Below are 18,639 nucleotides of genomic sequence, written 5' to 3' on the forward strand. Positions count from 1 at the left end.
TGAACTGCTACATTTAGCAGCTACCAGCCTGTTGGGGACACAATTCTAAAATGGCACTACTTAGCAGATAATAGCAAGGCTGAACATGGTCTGCTACACGCACACAACATCCATTTTCTACCCCACCAGGTTACTCCCATTGGGAAGTTTCCTGCTTCTTTCTCTTGCCGTTTCCAGCTTTCACGAGCATATTGCTAGTGGCTGCATTGGGGGGAGGGGGGAGGCTTCTTGGTGCGCCATGCAGATGGCAATGGTGCTGAGCATTCACCTCAAATTAAAAGCAAGACAAGAGCAAAATCCTTTACATTTTCTTTAAAGCTGCTATAAGCTTCCCAGCCATTCCCTGTTAATATTATTAGGGATGCTGGAGAAATTTGAGATGGATTAAAATGAGCTCAGATTTCTAAGAATCTGACCTGTGGAATCCACTGTGGAGTGACCCCCTCAGGAGTCTGGACTTGTTGACTTTTTTTTTATTTAATCCCAAAATGTATGCATATATTTATAGGAAAATATGGAAGTTTCTGCTGATGAAAAGTTGAATGGAATGACAATATGCTAAATGTTACGTATTGTTACGTAAATGTTATGTATCGTATGTTACGATACCTCTTATGTAATTATTTGCATATTTTTCCACATGATGGGGGGAAAAAATTTCGCCCATCTGTGAGCGGATGATGAAACAAAAGGTGCCTGACAATCCATGAAACACAGAGTGGATTTTACATAATCCATACATCCCTAATTATAATTGTTTTGATTTCATTTCTACACTGCTCAATTGCTGAAGCTCTCTGGGAGGTTCACAAAAATTACAAAGTGCAAATCACAAATTGTTGTTCAGTCATTAAGTTGTGTCCGACTGATGGTAAAAACAATGTAAAATCTTTAACATACAAATTTAAAACAAAACAGCTAAAACAGTTACAATAATATAGTGGACCTGATTAAAAAAAAACCTGACATAAATGCAACTGACATAAATGCCCCATCATATGTCATCAAGCGCCTAGGAGTAGAGGACAGTCTTAACCTGGTGCCCAAAAGTTGACAGTGTTAGTGCCAGGAGGACCTCAGCAGGGAGAGCATTCCATAATGGGTGGGGGGCACCACTGAGAACATCCTCATCCTTGTCACTACCCTCCAAGCCTCCTTCAAAGGGGCCACTCGGAGGAAGGCCTCAGATGTTGATTGTAATGCCCAGGTAGGTTCATGTCAGGAGAGGTGCTCCATCAGGTTTTGCAGTTCCGAGCTGTGTGAATTGGGCTCAGAAACATACAGACAGCCTTAAAGGGTAGCCCCATGTAAAGTGCATTACAGTAATCTAACTTGGAGGTTACCAGAGCATTGACTACTCAAGCTAGGTTGTCCCTGTCCGGTGGTGTAGCTGGGCCACCAGCCAAAGCTGGTAGAAGGCACTCTGCGCCACTGAGGCCACTTGAGCCACAACTGACAGAGATGGCTCCAGGAGAACCCCCAAGCTATGAACCTCCTTCAACCCCATCCAGAACAGGATGAACAGCCTCCATTCAGCCAGAAGAACCACCCACTAACAGCATCTCAGTCTTGTCTGGACTGACCCTCAGTTTATTAGCCCTCATCCAGTCCATTGTCACAGCCACATACTGATCTAGCACATCCACAGCCTCACCTGATGAAGATGAAAAGGAGGAGCAGAGTTGTATGTCATCAGTATACTGATGGTAACACACTCCAAACCTCCAGATTACCCCACCCAACAGTTTCACGTAGATATTAAATACCATGGGGGACAAAACCAAGCCCTGAGGAACCTCGTGCTAAGAAAGTCCATGGGGCCAAGCAATACTCCCCAAGCACCACCTTCTGGAGCTGGCCATCCAAGTAGGAGCAGAACCACTGCAATGCCATACCCCCCACTCCCAGCTCAGACAGTCACCTCAGAAGGATACTATGGCCAATGGTATCAAAAGCCACTGAGAGTTCAAGGAGAATCAACAGGGTCACACTCCCCCGGTCTCTCTTCTGACATAGGTCATCATACAGGGTGATCAAAGCTGTTTCTATGCCAAAACCCGGCCTGAGCCACAACTGAAATGGATCCAGATAATCAGTCTCATCCAAGAGCATCTGGAGCTGCTTGGCTACCACCCACTCCAGGACCTTTCCCAGGAAAGGAACGTTTCTGGCCTAATACTGTTAAGATCTTCCAGGTCCAGAAAGGTTTTCTTCAGGAGTGGTCTCACCACTGCCTCCTTCAGGCAGCTCGGGACCACTCCCTTTCACAAGAAGGCATTAATCACCTCCCTGGCCAAGCTGGCTGTTCCCGCCTTGCTGGTTTTTATAAGCCAAGAGGAGCAAGGATCCAATATGGAAGTAGTTGCTTGAGCCTGTCCAAGTACGTTGCCAGCGTACCAACTGAAACTCATCTAATAAAACTGGGCAACCCTCTGCACTGGATACCTCACCTGCCCTACCTGCTATAACACTGGAGTCTAAGTCCCACCAGATGCACTTTGTCTTGGAAGTGCCTTGCAAATGTATCACAGTGGGCCTCTGACAGCAATCCCCTCTCCCCACCCCTCAAGTCTACCCTTGTGCTGAACCAAGTACCCCAGTGGGCACAGCTGGAAGAGACTAACTCCTCCCTCTTAGTCTTTCCACACAGGTCTCAGCTGTACATGCCAGATTGGCTGCCTCGTCTACTGTTAGATCATGGATGATGGAGATCTTATTATGCACTGATCTGCTTTTACAAGCAGCATCTGGAAACCTGAGGGCAGGCTGACAGGGCAACCACCAAACCTGTGGGTGGGAGGAGGGCTGGAGCATGGCACAGCCATTAACTGTCTGGGCCATGTTCCACTTACCTGGCTAGCCCTCCTCCCAGTGCCATATCTCCCTCTGCCCATCACTACACTGATTGGGACCCCCCAGGTCCCCCCACCCACTTGGCCCCATATTGTCTCTTCCAAGCACATGATCAGGCCCTAAGAAGGCAACCAATCCCCCTCTCCCCGCAAAGCCTCTAATCTGACCAAGGTGTTAGAGGGGTGGCCTTTGCCCTTGCCTTTCAAAGCAACTTTCCCCAAAGGGGGAGCCCCTTTTGCATTGTCCCCTTTGATAGCAGACTGTCAGAATGTCACTGCCCCACAGATGAAGGCCTTTTCCCATAGTCATAGAATCATAGGGTTGGAAGGGGCCTACAAGACCATCGAGTCCAACCCCCTGCTCAATGCAGGAAGCCTGATTCTCAGGCAGTACCCCATCCACGTACTAACCAGGGTTGACCCTGCTTAGCTTCCGAGATCAGACGAGATCAGGCACATCCAGCCCTTTGCTCACCAAACAGAGCTACCTTACATTCTCAAACAACCCAGGAGAGGTTTTCTCTTCTTGCCAGCTATATCAGTGTGTCTCGATAGCAGGAACAACAGTGCAGCAGGCAACAATGCAGGACGAGGGCCCAGTAAGAAACAGCTCACCTGCCCTGCAGAGTTTCCTTTTCCCTTGCCTGTGATTCAGGTCTGGATTACTACCTCTAATAGCTCTACATTTAAGCTGTTATCAATTACACCAGAAGGGAAGATTTCCCAGTGGGGAAGCTGTGCAAGTTTATAGCAACAGAAACAACAAAGAGTTTTGTGGCACCTGAAAGATGAATGAAATTTATTCTGGCGTAAGCATTCATGGACTATAACCCACTTCATCAGATACATGGAATATTATGGAGAGTTCCAGTTTTTTATACAGTACATATGGGGGTGGGGGATGTATCGTAAACAGTGAGGTCAGGAGGAAATCAAATGCAGAAAGTGACAATCATATTATTAACAGGAAGGGAAGGAGAATTTTATGCTTTTCTTTGAATAGAGCTGCTTCATTTGCCTGTCAGCCAGATTCATTCTCAGTATTGTTAGCTTGCTTGTGTAACCATCTGGTAGTATTTGGCCCCATTAACGATTAACACCCATCAGGTCTTCATCTCTAAACAGAAACCATTATGCCAAACTGTGTCCTTTGTGATCTGGAGCATTTGTGGGCATCTTTCAGCCAAGTCACGAAGTTTCCCCATTGCTGCCCCCACCCCCTCAGTTTGCTGCTTCTTTTTACTGCCTTGAATTATAATAACATGACATGTAAATTCTTAAAAAATAAATGCTATAATGTTAAATTATAAGTTAGCCTAAAAATCTGCTCCTACCAATAAAAGAACTACATGCTCCAAAATAAGTAACAGTGCAATCCTATGCGTGCTTACACAGAAGAAAGTCCTACAACTCCCGGCATTCCCCAGCTAGCATGTAGAACTGTAGAACTTTTTTCTGTCTAAACATGCATAGGATTGCACCCTAAATAAATGTAAGACTCTAGCTCAGTGCTTTTCAAGCCCCCCCGCACACCCTTGGACCACTAGAAAATTGCTGGGCATCTCAGCAGACCACTTCCAACACAGTCCTATACATTTCTACTCAGAAGTAAGCCCCATTCAATGGAGCTTACTCCCAGGTAAGTGGGTATAGGATTGTAGGCTTAATAAACTTTATTTTTGTTCTATAAATCAAAGCACATATATAACTCATGTTTTAATAACAACAACAACAACTTTCAGTGCCAGCAACATTGTCAAAACTAGTGCTGTATTATGAAAATGAGGGGCCCTAGGCAGGCTACTGAGAAGGACCCCCTTACCTGACCATTTTTTAAGGGGGAAAGTAGTAGATTCCATGAGCACCTTATTATGTTAATCATGGGCCATAGGCCAGGGCCTTGTAAGCCTGTTTGATCGTCTGTCCCTGGTCAAAATGGCCTCAATTGCCATCATCAGAAAAAATAAATCAAGTGCAGAACTAGGTACAGATATTGTTGACTGTTCCAGAGGCTTTCCGTGGTGTGGGTCACCTGAATGGAGCTATGGACCCAAATATGCGTTGAGATCCTTGGCTGTAGCTGAATTCTCCCTACTCCAGTTTTAAAGGTCAAACTGTGGAATTTGCTACCACAGATGTAGTGATGGTCACCAATCTGGATGGCTTTAAAAGGAGGTTAGTCAAATTCCTGGAGGAGAAGGCTATCAGTGGCTACTAGTCCTGATGGCTCTATGCTACATCCTGTATCAGGCAATATGCCTATGTACACAAGTTGATGGGAAACATGGGTGCTGTTGCACTCATGTTTTTCATGGACAGCTGGACTGTGTGAACAGAATGCTGGACTACATGGACTCTTAGTCTGATCCAGCATGGCTCTTCTTATGTTTTTAAGGTTGCCACTTTTTAAACTGGGCCTGCTGCTATGAGTAATAGATACCTGATACAGAGAGGTTTAAAAGGGGAAGCCTTTCCTAGCAAGGAATTACATGTGATGGGGAAAGTGCTTGGGAACTCTACTTATTTTCTGTGTGTCCAGTTGCTGTTAAAGACACAGTAGCAGGGCAGGGTACAAAAAAGGTGGCAACCCTACATAGCTTCAACCCTTCATTGAATTTAATACATAATTATTTTAACACGTACCATTGTTTAACACTGCAAAGCAAGGAAAGACACTGACAGAGTTCTGATATTTCTTAGGCAATAAAACATCATAGAAGAACAATCTTCCTTTGTAGCATATAAAGCAAGTTGCAAAAGTGCATATGTTCAATCTCATGTTCATGTCAATCACTGACAGTGCAATCCTATACATGTCTACTCAGAAGTAAGTCCCACTGATTTCAATGGGGTTTACTCCAGGGTAAGTGTTTATAGCAGGGGTGCATAATCTTTTTGGTCCCAAGGGCCACCTGTGATGCTGGCTCAAGGGTTGGGGGCTGCACACATGTGTGACACATGCACACACATATATGCAGACATACAGACCCACCCAAACATATGAACACACACACACACCCTCAATGATTCTGATACAGAAGACTTTTTGCTGCGAGCTGTGACAGGGAAAGAGTCATCTCGATAAGGTTCTCTGCGGGAGGGAGTTGAGCATACAGACAGCGGGGAAACTGGTGTGTGTGATGGGGGTTTGGTGGCAGCAGAGGTCAGGAAACCCTTGGGAGGGGCACAGGTCATGCACCCCCAATTTACTGGATTGCAGACTTATTAAAGACATTTAGCATGTTATGGGTGTAAATATATATATAAAAACCCTCATGACTTACACCTTTTCCTCAAGGCTTCCTAAAAAGTTAAAATGTATTTACATACATACATACATACATACATACTTAGGGCGCAATCTTATGCATGTTTAGACAGAAAAAAGTCTACAATTCCCAGCATTCCCCAGCCAGCCATATTGACTAAAGAATGTTGGGAGTTGTAGGACTTTTTTCTTATTAAACATGCATAGGATTATGCCCTTATTTACTTACTTAAAAGATTTATAAGCTGCCTTTGAAGATAAACCCTTCCACAAAGGTAAGTCCTTTCTCACTAGCCTTTTAGAGTTCTTTGAGAGTGTCAATCAACATGTGGATGGGATGATCCGGTAGACACTGTTTACTTGGACTTTCAAAATGCTTCTGACAGAGTCCCTCACCAAAGACTCCTGAGCAAACTTAACTGTCATGGAATCAGAGGTGAGGCCCATTTATTTATTTATTTATTTATTCATTCATTCATTCATTCATTCATTTCATTTCTATACTGCCCAATAGCTGAAGCTCTCTGGGTGGTTCACAAAAATTAAAACCAAACAACACACAATAAAACAATTTAAAATATATAGAACATTAAAACCACAATATAACAATACAACCACAATAAAACCTAGCAGCAGTGCAGGAGTTTAAAATACAGATTTAAAACAGCAAAGCTAAAAATTTAGAAAGCTAAAATGCTACAATGCCTGGGAAAATAAAAAGGTCTTCACCTGGCGCCAAAAGGAATACAATGTAGATGCCAGGCGAACCTCACTAGGGAGCTCATTCCAGAGCCGGGGTGCCACAGCAGAAAAAGCCCTCCTCCTAGTAGCCACCTGCCTCACTTCCTTTGGCAGGGGCTCACGGAGAAGGGCCGCTGATGATGATCTTAAGGTCTGGGCAGGCACATATGGGAGGAGGCGATCTTTCAGGTAACCTGGCCACAAGACGTTAAGGGCTTTGAATGTTAACACCAGCACTTTGAATTGGGCCCGGAAATGGACTGGCAGCCAGTGCAGCTGGAAAAGTACTGGCGTAATATGAGCTCGCAGGCCAGTCCCTGTTAACAATCTTGCTGCCCTGTTTTGGACCAGCTGAAGTTTCCGGACCATTTTCAAAGGCAGCCCCACGTATAACGCATTGCAGTAATCCAGACGAGAAGTTATCAGAGCATGGATAACTGTAGCTAGGCTATCTCTGTCCAGATAAGGGCGTAGTTGGTATACCAGCCTAAGCTGATAAAAAGTGCTCCGTGCCACTGAGTTCACCTGTGCCTCAAGTGACAGTTCTGGATCCAAGAGCACCCCCAAACTACAAACCTGATCCTTTAGGGGAGTGCAACCCCCTCCAGAACAGGTTGAATATCACCTAGCCGGGCAGATGAACCACCCACTAACAGTACCTCCGTCTTGTCTGGATTGAGTGTCAGTTTATTGGCCCGATTGAAATGGATCTAGATAATCCGTTTCATTCAACAGTGCCTGGAGCTGTCCTACAACCACCCGCTCAAGCACCTTGCCCAGGAAGGGGATGTTGGCCACTGGCCTATAATTGTTAACATCCTCTGGGTCCAGGTTAGGCTTTTTCAGGAGTGGTCTAATTACTGCCTCTTTTAAAGTGGCAGGCACCACTCCCTCTCTCAAGGAGGAATTTACAACCTCCTGGACCCAGCCAGACATCCCCTCCTTGTTTGATTTAATAAGCCATGAAGGGCAAGGGTCAAGCACACAAGTGGTTGATCGGACTTGGCCAAGCACCTTGTCCGCATCCTCAGGCCTCAGTAACTGAAACTCATCCAATAAAACTGGACCAGACGGTGCTCTGAACGCCTCTACCAATGGAACTGCATTAATGGTGGTGTCCAATTCATGACAAATCTGAGCGACTTTATCCTCAAAGTGCTGTGCAAACTTGTCACAGCGTGCTACCGAGGGTTCCACCATCTCTCTCCCTGGCCCAGAATGTAACAGGCCGCGAACCACTCGGAAAAGCTCCGCTGGACAACACTGAGAAGATGCAATGCTGGTGGAAAAGAACTGTCTCTTTGCCACCCTCACCAACACAGAGTAGGCTTGATAGTGGGCTCTTACCTGTGTTCGGTCAGACTCAGCACGAGTTTTCCTCCACCTGCGTTCTAGCCATCTCCCCTCTTGCTTCATTGCCCTCAGCTCAGGTGTATACCAAGGAGCTGGCCGGGCTCTGCTCAGAGGGAGAGGGCACTTGGGCGCGATCATGTCAACCACCCGAGTCATCTCTGCATTCCACAGAGCGACCTGGGCTTCGACAGGAGCACCAGCCATACCAGCAGGAAAATCCCCCAGAGCCCTCTGGAATCCATCGGAATCCATTAATCTCTGGGGCGGACCATTTTAATAGGTCCCCCACCCTTGCAGAGGGGGAAGGCTGCCAGGAGTCTAAACCTCAGCAGGAAGTGATCTGACCATGACAAAGGGACAGATGTTAATTCCTCCACTTTCAGATCACCATCCTCCTGCCCAGTTGAGTAAACCAGATCAAGCGTGTGTCCTTTTATATGCGTTGGGCCGATGACATGTTGGGACAGCCCCATGGTTGTCATGGCAGCCATGAAGTCCTGAGCCGCCCCAGATACACGGCCTCAGCATGGAAGTTGAGATCCCCCAGGACCATCATCCTAGGGGTCCTCAACACCAAGTCCGAGACCACCTCAGTCAGCTCAGGCAGCGTCAGTTTGATGGGCAGCAGGGTGGGTGGTACACCAGTAGAATGCCTAATCTGTCCCGGGTACCCAACACAAGGTACAAACACTCAAGATCTGCACTCGAATGAGCAGGAAGCTTGGAGAGGGAGATTGAATTCCTATAGACCACGGCAACCCCCCCTCCCCAACCCTCAAGTCGGTGTTGGTGCTGCACTGAGTACCCAGGAGGGCACAGCTGGGAGAGAGTGACCCCTCCCAGTTCCCCCACCTTATGGATTGGTAATGCATTTCCGCACTGGTTAAAGAACAGAACCAATTTCCACACACACCAATTTCCCCACTGGTTAAAGAACAGAAAGCAGAGAGTAGAAATAAATGGTAACTTCTTCCAATAGAGGGATGTAAACAGTGGGGTCCCATAGGGATCTATATTGGGACCAATGCTTTTCAACTTGTTCATAAATGATCTGGAATCGGGAGTGAGCAGTGAGGTGGCCACATTTGTTGATGACACCAAATTATTTAGGGTGGTTAGAACAAAACAGGATTGTGAAGAGCTCCACAAGGATCTCTCAAAACTGGGAGAATAGGTACCAAAATGGCAAATGCAGTTCAATGTAAGCAAGTGTCAAGTGAAGTTGGGGGAGGGGAATCCGAACTTCCCATGTACACTGATGGGATCTGAGCTAGCAGTGACTGACCAAGAAAGCAATCTTGGGGTTGTGGTGGACAGCATGATAGAAATGTCAACTGCTGTGAAAAAGGCAAATTCCACATTAGGCATAATTAGGAAAGGAATTGAAAATAAAACTGCCAATATCATCCTGCCCTTATACAAATCAATGGTACAACCACACTTGGAATACTGTGTACAGTTCTGGTCACCACACTTAAAAGAGGATATTGTAGAGCTGGAAAAAGTGCAGAAAAGGTCAACTAAGGGTGCAATCCTATGCATGTTTAGACAGAAGAAAATCTTACAACTCCCAGCATTCCCCAGCCAGCATAGCTATGCTGAGGAATGCTGGGAGTTGTAAGTCTTTCTTCTGGCTGGGAGTTGTAAGACTTTCTTCTGTCTAAACATGCATAGGGTTGTGCCCTAAAATGATCAAGGGGCTGGAGCATCTCCCAGTGCATAGGGAGGCATTTCTCTCTCTCTGTCTCTCTTAATACTAGAACCTGCGGTCATTTCATGAAGCTGATTCATGGGGGATTTAGGATGATAAAAGGAAGTAATTTTTCACACCACACATAATTCAGCTAGGAATTATCTACCACCAAGTGTAGTGATGGCCAGCAACTTGGATGGCTTTAAAAGGGGTTGGGATAAATTCATAAAGATAAAGCTATCAATGGCTACTACTCACAATGGCTATAGATTACGTCCAGTGTCAGAGGCAGTATGCCTCTCAATGCCAGTTGCTGGTGAACACAAGTGGGAGGGTGCTGTTGAGCTCAGGTCCTTCTTGTGGGCTTCCCAGAGGATATGATTGGCCAAAGTGGGAACAGAATGCTGGACTAGATGGACCTTGGTCTGATCCAGCACAGCTCTTCTTATGTTCTTAAGGCAGCGTACAACAAAGCTTTAAACACCACAAAACATAATAAAACAATGATAAGAACAGAAGATCAGAATTAACCATTGGAACCCAGTAGCACCATATAAATGACAGCCCCAGTAGAGTCCTAACTCTGTTGCAGGCAAAGGTAAACAGGTGAGTCGTTAGGGCCAGCTGGAAGGCCTGTGATGATGGGCCTGGCCAACATCAACTGGACCAGAGTTTCTTAACATTCAGAAGCCCTATGGAGGCTGCTCAGGTAGAGGAAGAATTGGAAAGGGAATGTGGGTGTGTATGTATCAGGTGTCAGCTGTGAGCCAGACAGCGCTGTATCAACTCCATCTGATATGGCGGCTGCACCCCTTCCTTCCCGACCATCTGCTCCCATCGGTAGTACATGCCCTGGTCTCCTCTCGTTTAGACTACTGTAATGCACTCTACGTGGGTTTACCCTTGAAGATGGTTCGGAAGCTGCAGCTGGTACAGAACGCGGCGGCTCACCTGAATAAAGGCAGCCGCCGGCGAGATCACATCACTCCAGTGCTGAAGGAGTTGCACTGGTTACCAGTTGTTTTCTGGGCCAAATTCAAGGTGTTGGTTTTGACCTTGAAAACCCTATATGGTTCCGACCCAGCCTATTTTAAGGAGCGCCTCCAGCAACACCAGACAGGCCGCTTAACAAGATCAGCCTCGGATGGCCTTCTCTCTGTCCCATCAGCCAGGACTGCTAGACTGGTGGGGACGAGGGAGAGGGCCTTTTCTGTGGTGGCCCCCATTCTGTGGAACTCCCTCCCTAAGGAACTCTGTCATGCCCCCTCTTTAATGAGCTTCCGCCATGCATTAAAAACGTGGTTGTTCAGGCAGGCATTTGGGATGGGTTAGGGTATTTTAGAAAATGTTTTTATTGTAGAATTTTATTGTTTTAAACTGTTTTATTATACGTTGTACATCGCCCAGGGTGGCTGAGTGACCAGCCAGATGGGAGATTAATAAATTTAACAAACAAACAAATAAATAAATAAAATATGTAAGCAGGCTGCTGGATAGACTAGGGTGGCTACTTGTGAACTGCCAGAAAAGAGGGCATGCATCACCAAAAAAGAGGACAAAAGAAATCTACTTTCATAAAATCTGCATATGCTAATTTACAAGTATGCATGTAAGTTTAGAAATAATTATTATAATTAAAATACATTACTTGCATAAAATTTGCATATGCTAATTTGTATGTATAGATGCATGCGTATATGCATATATACATACAAATTAGCATATGCAAATATATACATGCAAATTAGCATATGCAAATTGGGGGTTGGACTCAATGGCCTTGTAGCCCCCTTCCAACCCTATGATTCTACTATTCTATGATTCTATGCAAGTTTAGAAATAATAATAATATTTAAAATAGAAATACAGTAATCTCACCATAGTGGGGAAGGCTGCAACCAGGTGACCTGTGTGCTTTGCTCAGTCTGCTGTCCAAATGCAGTTGACGTGCAACTTCAAGGCCCAGCTCTTGCTTCTGATGGTTCTTTATCTTTAAACTGGTCTTGGACTGGACAGCCATTCAAATAGTGGGTGCCTTCAAAATAGAGGACTGTCCTCGGACAGCCCTTCAAGTAGAAGACTGTCCTGTGTGAAAGAGGACACAGCCACCCTAGGTTAGACCTTTGCATGTTGAGTGCAAAGGTCTGCCAAGGGCTCTGTATGTCCGTTCAGCTGGATGTGCTTATGGAGCTCCTGTTATCAGAAACCCTGATAAGGCCAGGTTTACAGTCACGAGAACTCTGGATGCATGCTTTGCCAGCTATTGCCCCACTGTAGATTTTGGAGTCTTAGATACTCAGTCATTGTTTTTCCCAGAACAACAAACAAATGGATATGCTGAAACATTTTTAAAAGATATTTAATAAGATCTTTTACAATCAGTACAAAAAAATTAAATACAAAATTATTATTTGCTAATTTCACCTCTCTCATATCTTTATCCTAGCAACTGACCCAAGGTATCCCTGCTTTATAACCTGCCCGTTGCTCTCAACATTCTGTTAAACATCTGATTTCCTAGCACCGCGCCTCTGATACTGCAGTCTTGTGCCGATGTTATACTTCCTTAAACTCTGTATTTAAATAATTGAAATGCCAGTTTCAGTTCATATTCATTCCCTGTGGATGGAAGAGTCTTCCTTTGGTTAAATATGGAGGCTGCAGTTAAGATATACAAGAGATGAGTTAAACATTTAACATGGTTTAAAACATATGAAAAAATGCAATGTGTGCAGCACTGAAAAGCATGTTGTTGTTTGAAAATAACTTCTTCGACTTGTTTTCACTGTGAGATTAGCACCATTGTTGAAGTGAGAGGAAACAATCCATTGAAAGGGTCTTAGAGGGCTTAAGCCCGTTGACTCCAGTAAATCCAATCCAACTAGGGCTCATATGTACACACATCTGTATCTGAATGAGGAATCTTGTGCGCAAATGGGTATTGTGCCTGTGCAGGGCCAGCTCAAGCTCTATTGCTGTCACAGGCAAGGCTTTATTTTGATGGATGCAGCACAGAGGGAGTTTGTACTCTATTCTCAAGGGTGTTCCTGATTGCAGCCCCTTCCCACTGCTCTACAAGTGATTGCAGTGAGGGGAAGGGGTTGTAAGTGGGGAAATGGTGATTGGCATTCCCACAGAAGACGTGGGCCAAAACAGACATTCCTTCAAGTGTGTGTCTAGCAGCTATGTCTTCTTTTCATTTTTACTCTAGAGTAGATGCAGGGCCCCGATCCAGATCCAAAAAGCCCTCCTACCCACTGCACTAGGATTCCAATCCAGACTGGGCCTCCTGCACTTACTGTAGAGTAAAAATGAAAAAAGGCATAGCTGCTAGACACACAGAATGTCTGTCTTGACCCAGGGCTGCCCCAAGGTCCTTGAGTGGCAGGGGGAATTGTATTCCCCTTCGGAAGGATTTAGTCCTAGCGTGGCACAGTGTCTGTTGTCTGTTGAATTCTGTTGAATTCCAATGCCCTATGCAGCTGCCAGGTCTGACTGCTGGGTTTGGACTGGCCCTGTACGTGTAGTTCCTCCACTGATCCAGCCCATCAGTGCTGTGTCCACATGCCTCTATTGAAAAAATGGCGATGGTGCCAATCAGAGGTTCAGCAGAAGGGAGCAGAGATTAAGTTAGACTGCCTGCTCCCTCTACTCCCTGCTAAACCTCTGATCCACACGGTTGTCACTTTTCACCGCTGTTAGACATGCATCCCTTTTAATCAGGGTCAATGGACTGAAGCAGGGTCAATGGTGTGCTGGATTGTGGCCATGGCATTTTGCTATTTCCATGTGCACAAGACTCTGTGGCTTGAAGCAAAATGTGCTGTCCCAAACCATGGCTAGCCACCTTCTCCTTCATTTATTAAGTGGGGAAAGAAGGTGGCACTTGAATAAGCAGCTTCAGGTTTGCGCGTATGAAAAACAAAACACCCAGTGCTTTCTTCTCAGTCCCAAAGAAAATCATGATTTAATCAGGACCTAGAACACGGCTTCCCAAACAAAGAGGTACACAGACAGGGGGCACGAACCCGCCAAAGTTAAGCTCTTTTGATCCCTTTGATTTCGATGGGGGAGTTAGAAGCCAAAGTGCACATGACGGTGAGTTGAATATAGCTTCCCTCCAGATGCAGAGGGAAGGGGAAGAGGCAAGGGAAGTGAGGGGAGCCATTTTAACTCTATTCCCTCTCCTCTGAAAATCACTCCCTGGGGGTGGGAGAGAACATATGGGTACACATAGATGGGCAGGGAGCTGTTTCGGGCAGGAAAACTGCAAGAGAAGAAAAAGTTTAAAAGCCACTCTGCTCCCTCCTGCATGGGTCTTTGTGGATGAAGTGTGTGTGTGTAAACTGGGAGGGGAGTATATTTGATTCAGCATCACAGGTAGTTATCAATGGCTGCTAGTCACGATGGCCATGTTATGTATATGTATGCCTCTGAATACCATTGCTGGCAGGATACTATTGTGCTGATGTCCTCCTTGTGGGCTTCCCACAGGCATCTGGTTGGCCATTGTTGGAACAGGATATTGGACTAGATTCTGATCCCACAGGACACTTCTTACGTATGCTCTTATGTAGTTGGGCATGCATGCATGGAACTCTCAGCCATTGAAATCAGGGCAGCCTAAAAGTGCTTAACTTTGACTAGATCATGCCCAGAACATTGGGCTCATTTGGGACCCATCTTTTGGTATCTGTAACTCAGATGTCACACCCCTTGCAACTCCCTGTATCCATGTCCAGAGGTCCATTGGCAATCTGGAACAGTGACTATCTGGCAACCGCTAACCTGCATTGTACGAATATTAATTGGCGTCATTTAACAGGCAGAATCTCTTGTCCTCACGTTTTGTCTAAAAAGTCATTGAGGGTGAATACTCCACAAATCTGTCTGGACACTTCTTAAAGTATTCCACCAGCTGCTGGGCCTGGGAAGATGACCCCCACTGCCACTTGCTGGAAAAAGCGTTGGGAATGTTTTCCTTGGATTTCTGCCAATGAGCTAACCCTGAAAGGTGTCCTTTTCTACCAGTCTGTATCAATAGGAGTTAGGGAAAAATTGCATGGAAAGAAAATAAAGACTTTGGGCAGGGAGGATCTTGGCTTATGTTGCAGGAATTTTGAGCCTACTTTAAGTCAGTGTTATTTAAAAGAAATATTTCTGGACGTACAGTCCTATAAAATAAACTTTTCATTTTTCTCTTCTTTATTGTCTCCCATTTTAGCTGAATGCTTTCAGGTACACAAACCAGAGAAGCGAGTGACGAGCAAGCGCCCTGACATGGCATTATCCTCAATCCAACGAAGCAGGTAAATGTTGAAAATTGTTCAGGGTACAGCAGCAAACAGATCCCTGTTGGGTTTATCACCACTTTTCTCTCTCTTTATAACAAGTTGTACAGAATGTTTAAAGTTTTAATTTTATTTTAATTATCGTACATGTTGGTCCAAAAAAAAAAAATTAAATGCATCTTTCAATGGTATAGGTTTGAAGCACAGAAAAAGAGTTTTCGTTTGGTCCAATTGTTTGGTTTACATGGGATACAATAAATACCCTGAAAAAGATGAGTGAACGTATTGGCCGGCATAGAGTCCTGCTGCTTGTTCAGATGGCATCTGGATGTAAACTCTGTCGCCGAGCATCAGCTGAATGACGGCACTCCCTGAAGCTTGGTCCAGGAAGCCTTTCTTGTATTCATCGTATGTGTACATTAAAGGCTCGTTGTTCTTGAACAAGGCCACCCAGACATTCCCCCCTTTGCAGTGGACGTGGTAGGCGAAGTAGTAGATCCCGGGGATTTCACAGGTAAAGATGCCTGTCTGGGGGTTATAGTTCTGCCTGCCATTATAGAGGACTTTGTCGAACATCACGGGCACCCCGACCCGTGGGAAAGGAGTGGTGAGCTCAGCCGTGAAAGCTGGCATCTCGTAGGCAGCACCGCCATTTTTGCTTTTCTTCCCCATGTAGCCATATGGAGTCTTCACTCCATCAAGGCCTGGACCCACCTCAGGCAAATATTGTCCCATAGCTGGTGGTGTGGGTTGCATCATTACTGGGGGGCCGGGGGGGCCAGGAGGCCCTGGAGGGCCCTGGAGGCCTGGCTGGCCAGGAGCACCAATGGATCCAGGTTTGCCAGGTGGTCCTTGCATCCCTGCAACACCCGGTTTCCCCACTCCCGGAAACCCTGGTGGGCCAGGTAGGCCCCGTTCACCTTTTGCCCCAGAAAGTCCCGGAGGTCCAATTGGACCACTGGGTCCTGCAATGCCTGGGATTCCAGAAGGGCCTTGATGGCCTTGAGCTCCTGGGATTCCCGGTTCTCCTTTGGGTCCCATAGGCCCATGAGCACCTGGCAGACCTGGTAACCCTTTGTGACCAGCTTCTCCTTTGGGTCCCATTGGACCAGGCAAGCCTCTGAGACCTGGAGGTCCCACCTCCCCTGGGAAACCCGGCTTTCCCGGGAAACCTTGTAAGCCAAGTTCACCTTTTGGACCAATAGGTCCTTGAGGCCCAATGGCGCCAACTTCTCCTTTAAGGCCTGGGAACCCCATAGCCCCTGAGGGCCCCATGATTCCTGGCAACCCTGGTTGGCCTGGCTCTCCTGGTGGCCCACCCATGCCGGGTGGGCCCATGTGCCCCTTTTCACCCTTTGGCCCAAGTGGCCCTGGGAGACCTCCCATGCCACGGTCCCCTTTAGGTCCAGGGAAGCCTGGCTTCCCAATCCCAGGTAGGCCAGGAGGTCCTGGTAAGCCTGGCAAGCCTTGCTCACCTTTCCCACCTGGAAAGCCTGGCTGTCCTGGGATTCCATCTTGGCCCGGCTTTCCTATGCCTGGGAGGCCAGGAGGACCTTGAATCCCAGGAGCTCCCATTAAACCTGGAGGCCCCCGCTCCCCTAGAAGCCCCGGTTTGCCTGCAGGCCCTTGTGGACCAGGGAAACCAATCATTCCTGGCTTGCCTATCCCGGGAAGTCCAACAGGACCTGGAGGCCCAGGTAAACCAGGTGGACCTTTTAGCCCTGACAATCCTGGGATCCCAATGCCTTTGTCTCCTTTTGGACCTGCAGGGCCTGGTATTCCAGGTTGTCCTTTCATTCCTGGCTCACCCTTTCCTCCTGGCTGTCCTGGCAATCCTCTGTCACCTGGTTTCCCTATGCCAGGTAGTCCATGGGGTCCTGGTAGCCCTTGGGGCCCCGGAATGCCCATCGAGCCAATTTCTCCCTTCGGCCCCATCTCGCCTCTTGGTCCAGGAGCCCCCATTCCTCCTGGTTTTCCTGGCATTCCGGGCATACCTGGTTTGCCAATCCCTGGATATCCTTGTGGACCTGGTTTTCCTTTGGCTCCTGGCACTCCGTGTCCTGGTAACCCAGGAACTCCAGGTGGGCCTCTTGGTCCTGGCTCCCCAGGAGGACCCTGCTCACCTCTCAAACTGGCTAATGGGATTTCGGCTTTATAAAAGACAGAGAGAGAGAGAGAGAGAGAGAGAGAGGGAGAGAGTTAACCATTATGTCAGTTGTCTTGTAGATCCCCTGTGCGCTCAAGCAGAATGCACGGGCCAAGCTATTGCCTGGATTTTCTATCACTGTTAGCAATAATAACAACAATAAAATGTAATGATTTTAACAATTATTTTTGAAAAAGCATTGCCATTTTAATGATTAAATTTTGTCCTCCCCCAAGCTGGTACCCTCCAGATGTTTTGGGCCACAACTCCCATCATCCCTAACCACTGCTGGTTGGAGCTGATGGGACTTGTAGCCCAAAGATATCTATAGGGCACCAGGTTGGGGAAGGCTGGTTTAATATCATGCTGCAGATCCCAAATGGCTATTTTCCCCTGTTTCAATGGCACAGCCGTATTCTCCTAATGCATCCCTGATATGAAATATGAAATGGACATGACCTTAACTTTCAGTCCCCCCGGCCCTGCCACCACCCCATGTCAAAATCTAGAAAAGTCAAGAAAAACAGCAGTCCACTAATGGGAATCGCAAAGGGAAAGGTGGTGTCACTCTGAACATGGCAGACATGAAAATGGAAATGAGAAGAGTTAGGGAGGCATTATTCTGCTCTGAGAACTAGGGGTAGTAACCAGTGTTAGTGCTAAATAGAGCAGACCCTTTGAAATGAATGAGACTTAAGTATAATTTAATTCGTGAGTAACTTAACTCTCTTTCATTTCAATGGGTCTACTCCATGTAGAACTAACAACGGATACTACCCAGGGGTGCTAAATGCTGATAAATCAGACCCATCTACACAAACATTTGGGGTCACGAAGAGTCGGACACGACTGAACGACTGAACAACAACAACACAAACATTTACAACGTTGGCTTTTACAAAAACAAACCCAGCAAATCTTCCTTGTGATTTTTCAGGGACAAGATTCTCAATTCAGTGCAAAGTTACATTCTGTAGATAAGAATTTATTTATTCAAAACATTTCTTGGCCACTTTTCAGGGCTGAAGCACTCCCAACGGCTCCACAGAGACCCGCAGTCCTCTGTATTCTGTTTGTCTCTCTCCATCCTCTACTGCAGGGCTGGGGAACCATTTTTCTGTCGAGGGCCACCTCCCCTCAAGGGTAAACTGTCAGGGTCTGCATGCTGACCAAAGGCGGGGGGCAAAGGCAGCGGTGGGTAGGGCGACCCTGTTTCTTTCTCTATCTGCCCCTTCTCTCCCCCCAACCCTTCCTGCCAGGGTAATTTTAGACCCCGAATGGGGAGAGCAATCTGG

General features: G+C 46.5%; 2 protein-coding genes across 6 annotated transcripts in view; one reads left to right on the top strand and one right to left on the bottom strand.

The window, feature by feature from the left end:
* Window positions 1–18,639, top strand: part of ST3GAL6 (ST3 beta-galactoside alpha-2,3-sialyltransferase 6) — a 160,433-nt gene that overhangs the window by 118,554 nt on the left and 23,240 nt on the right. For 4 of the 5 annotated variants that reach the window (XR_014789050.1, XR_014789048.1, XM_084843194.1 and 1 more), the window contains one exon: window positions 15,132–15,389. Coding sequence is in view for 2 of the 5 variants with exons in the window: in XM_084843194.1 (XP_084699320.1) it covers window positions 15,132–15,170 (39 nt within the window). In the remaining 3 variants the exon portion in view is untranslated. Of the gene's footprint in view, window positions 1–15,131; window positions 15,390–18,639 lie in introns of those variants that run through there. The other variant, XR_014789052.1, reaches the window with a different exon arrangement.
* The window catches only part of COL8A1 (collagen type VIII alpha 1 chain), a 171,344-nt gene continuing 164,952 nt past the window's right edge, over window positions 12,248–18,639 (bottom strand). The window contains exons 4-5 of the mRNA XM_084843179.1: window positions 13,265–17,348; window positions 12,248–13,090 (exon numbers count right to left, since the gene is read on the bottom strand). Of these exons, the coding sequence (XP_084699305.1) occupies window positions 15,439–17,348 (1,910 nt within the window). The 3' untranslated portion in view covers window positions 12,248–13,090; window positions 13,265–15,438. The remainder of the gene's footprint in view (window positions 13,091–13,264; window positions 17,349–18,639) is intronic.

This window comes from Heloderma suspectum, chromosome 3 (assembly GCF_057233095.1).
Source record: "Heloderma suspectum isolate Gila_16-S chromosome 3, 16-S_ref, whole genome shotgun sequence".
NCBI classification, from domain to species: Eukaryota; Metazoa; Chordata; class Lepidosauria; order Squamata; family Helodermatidae; genus Heloderma; species Heloderma suspectum.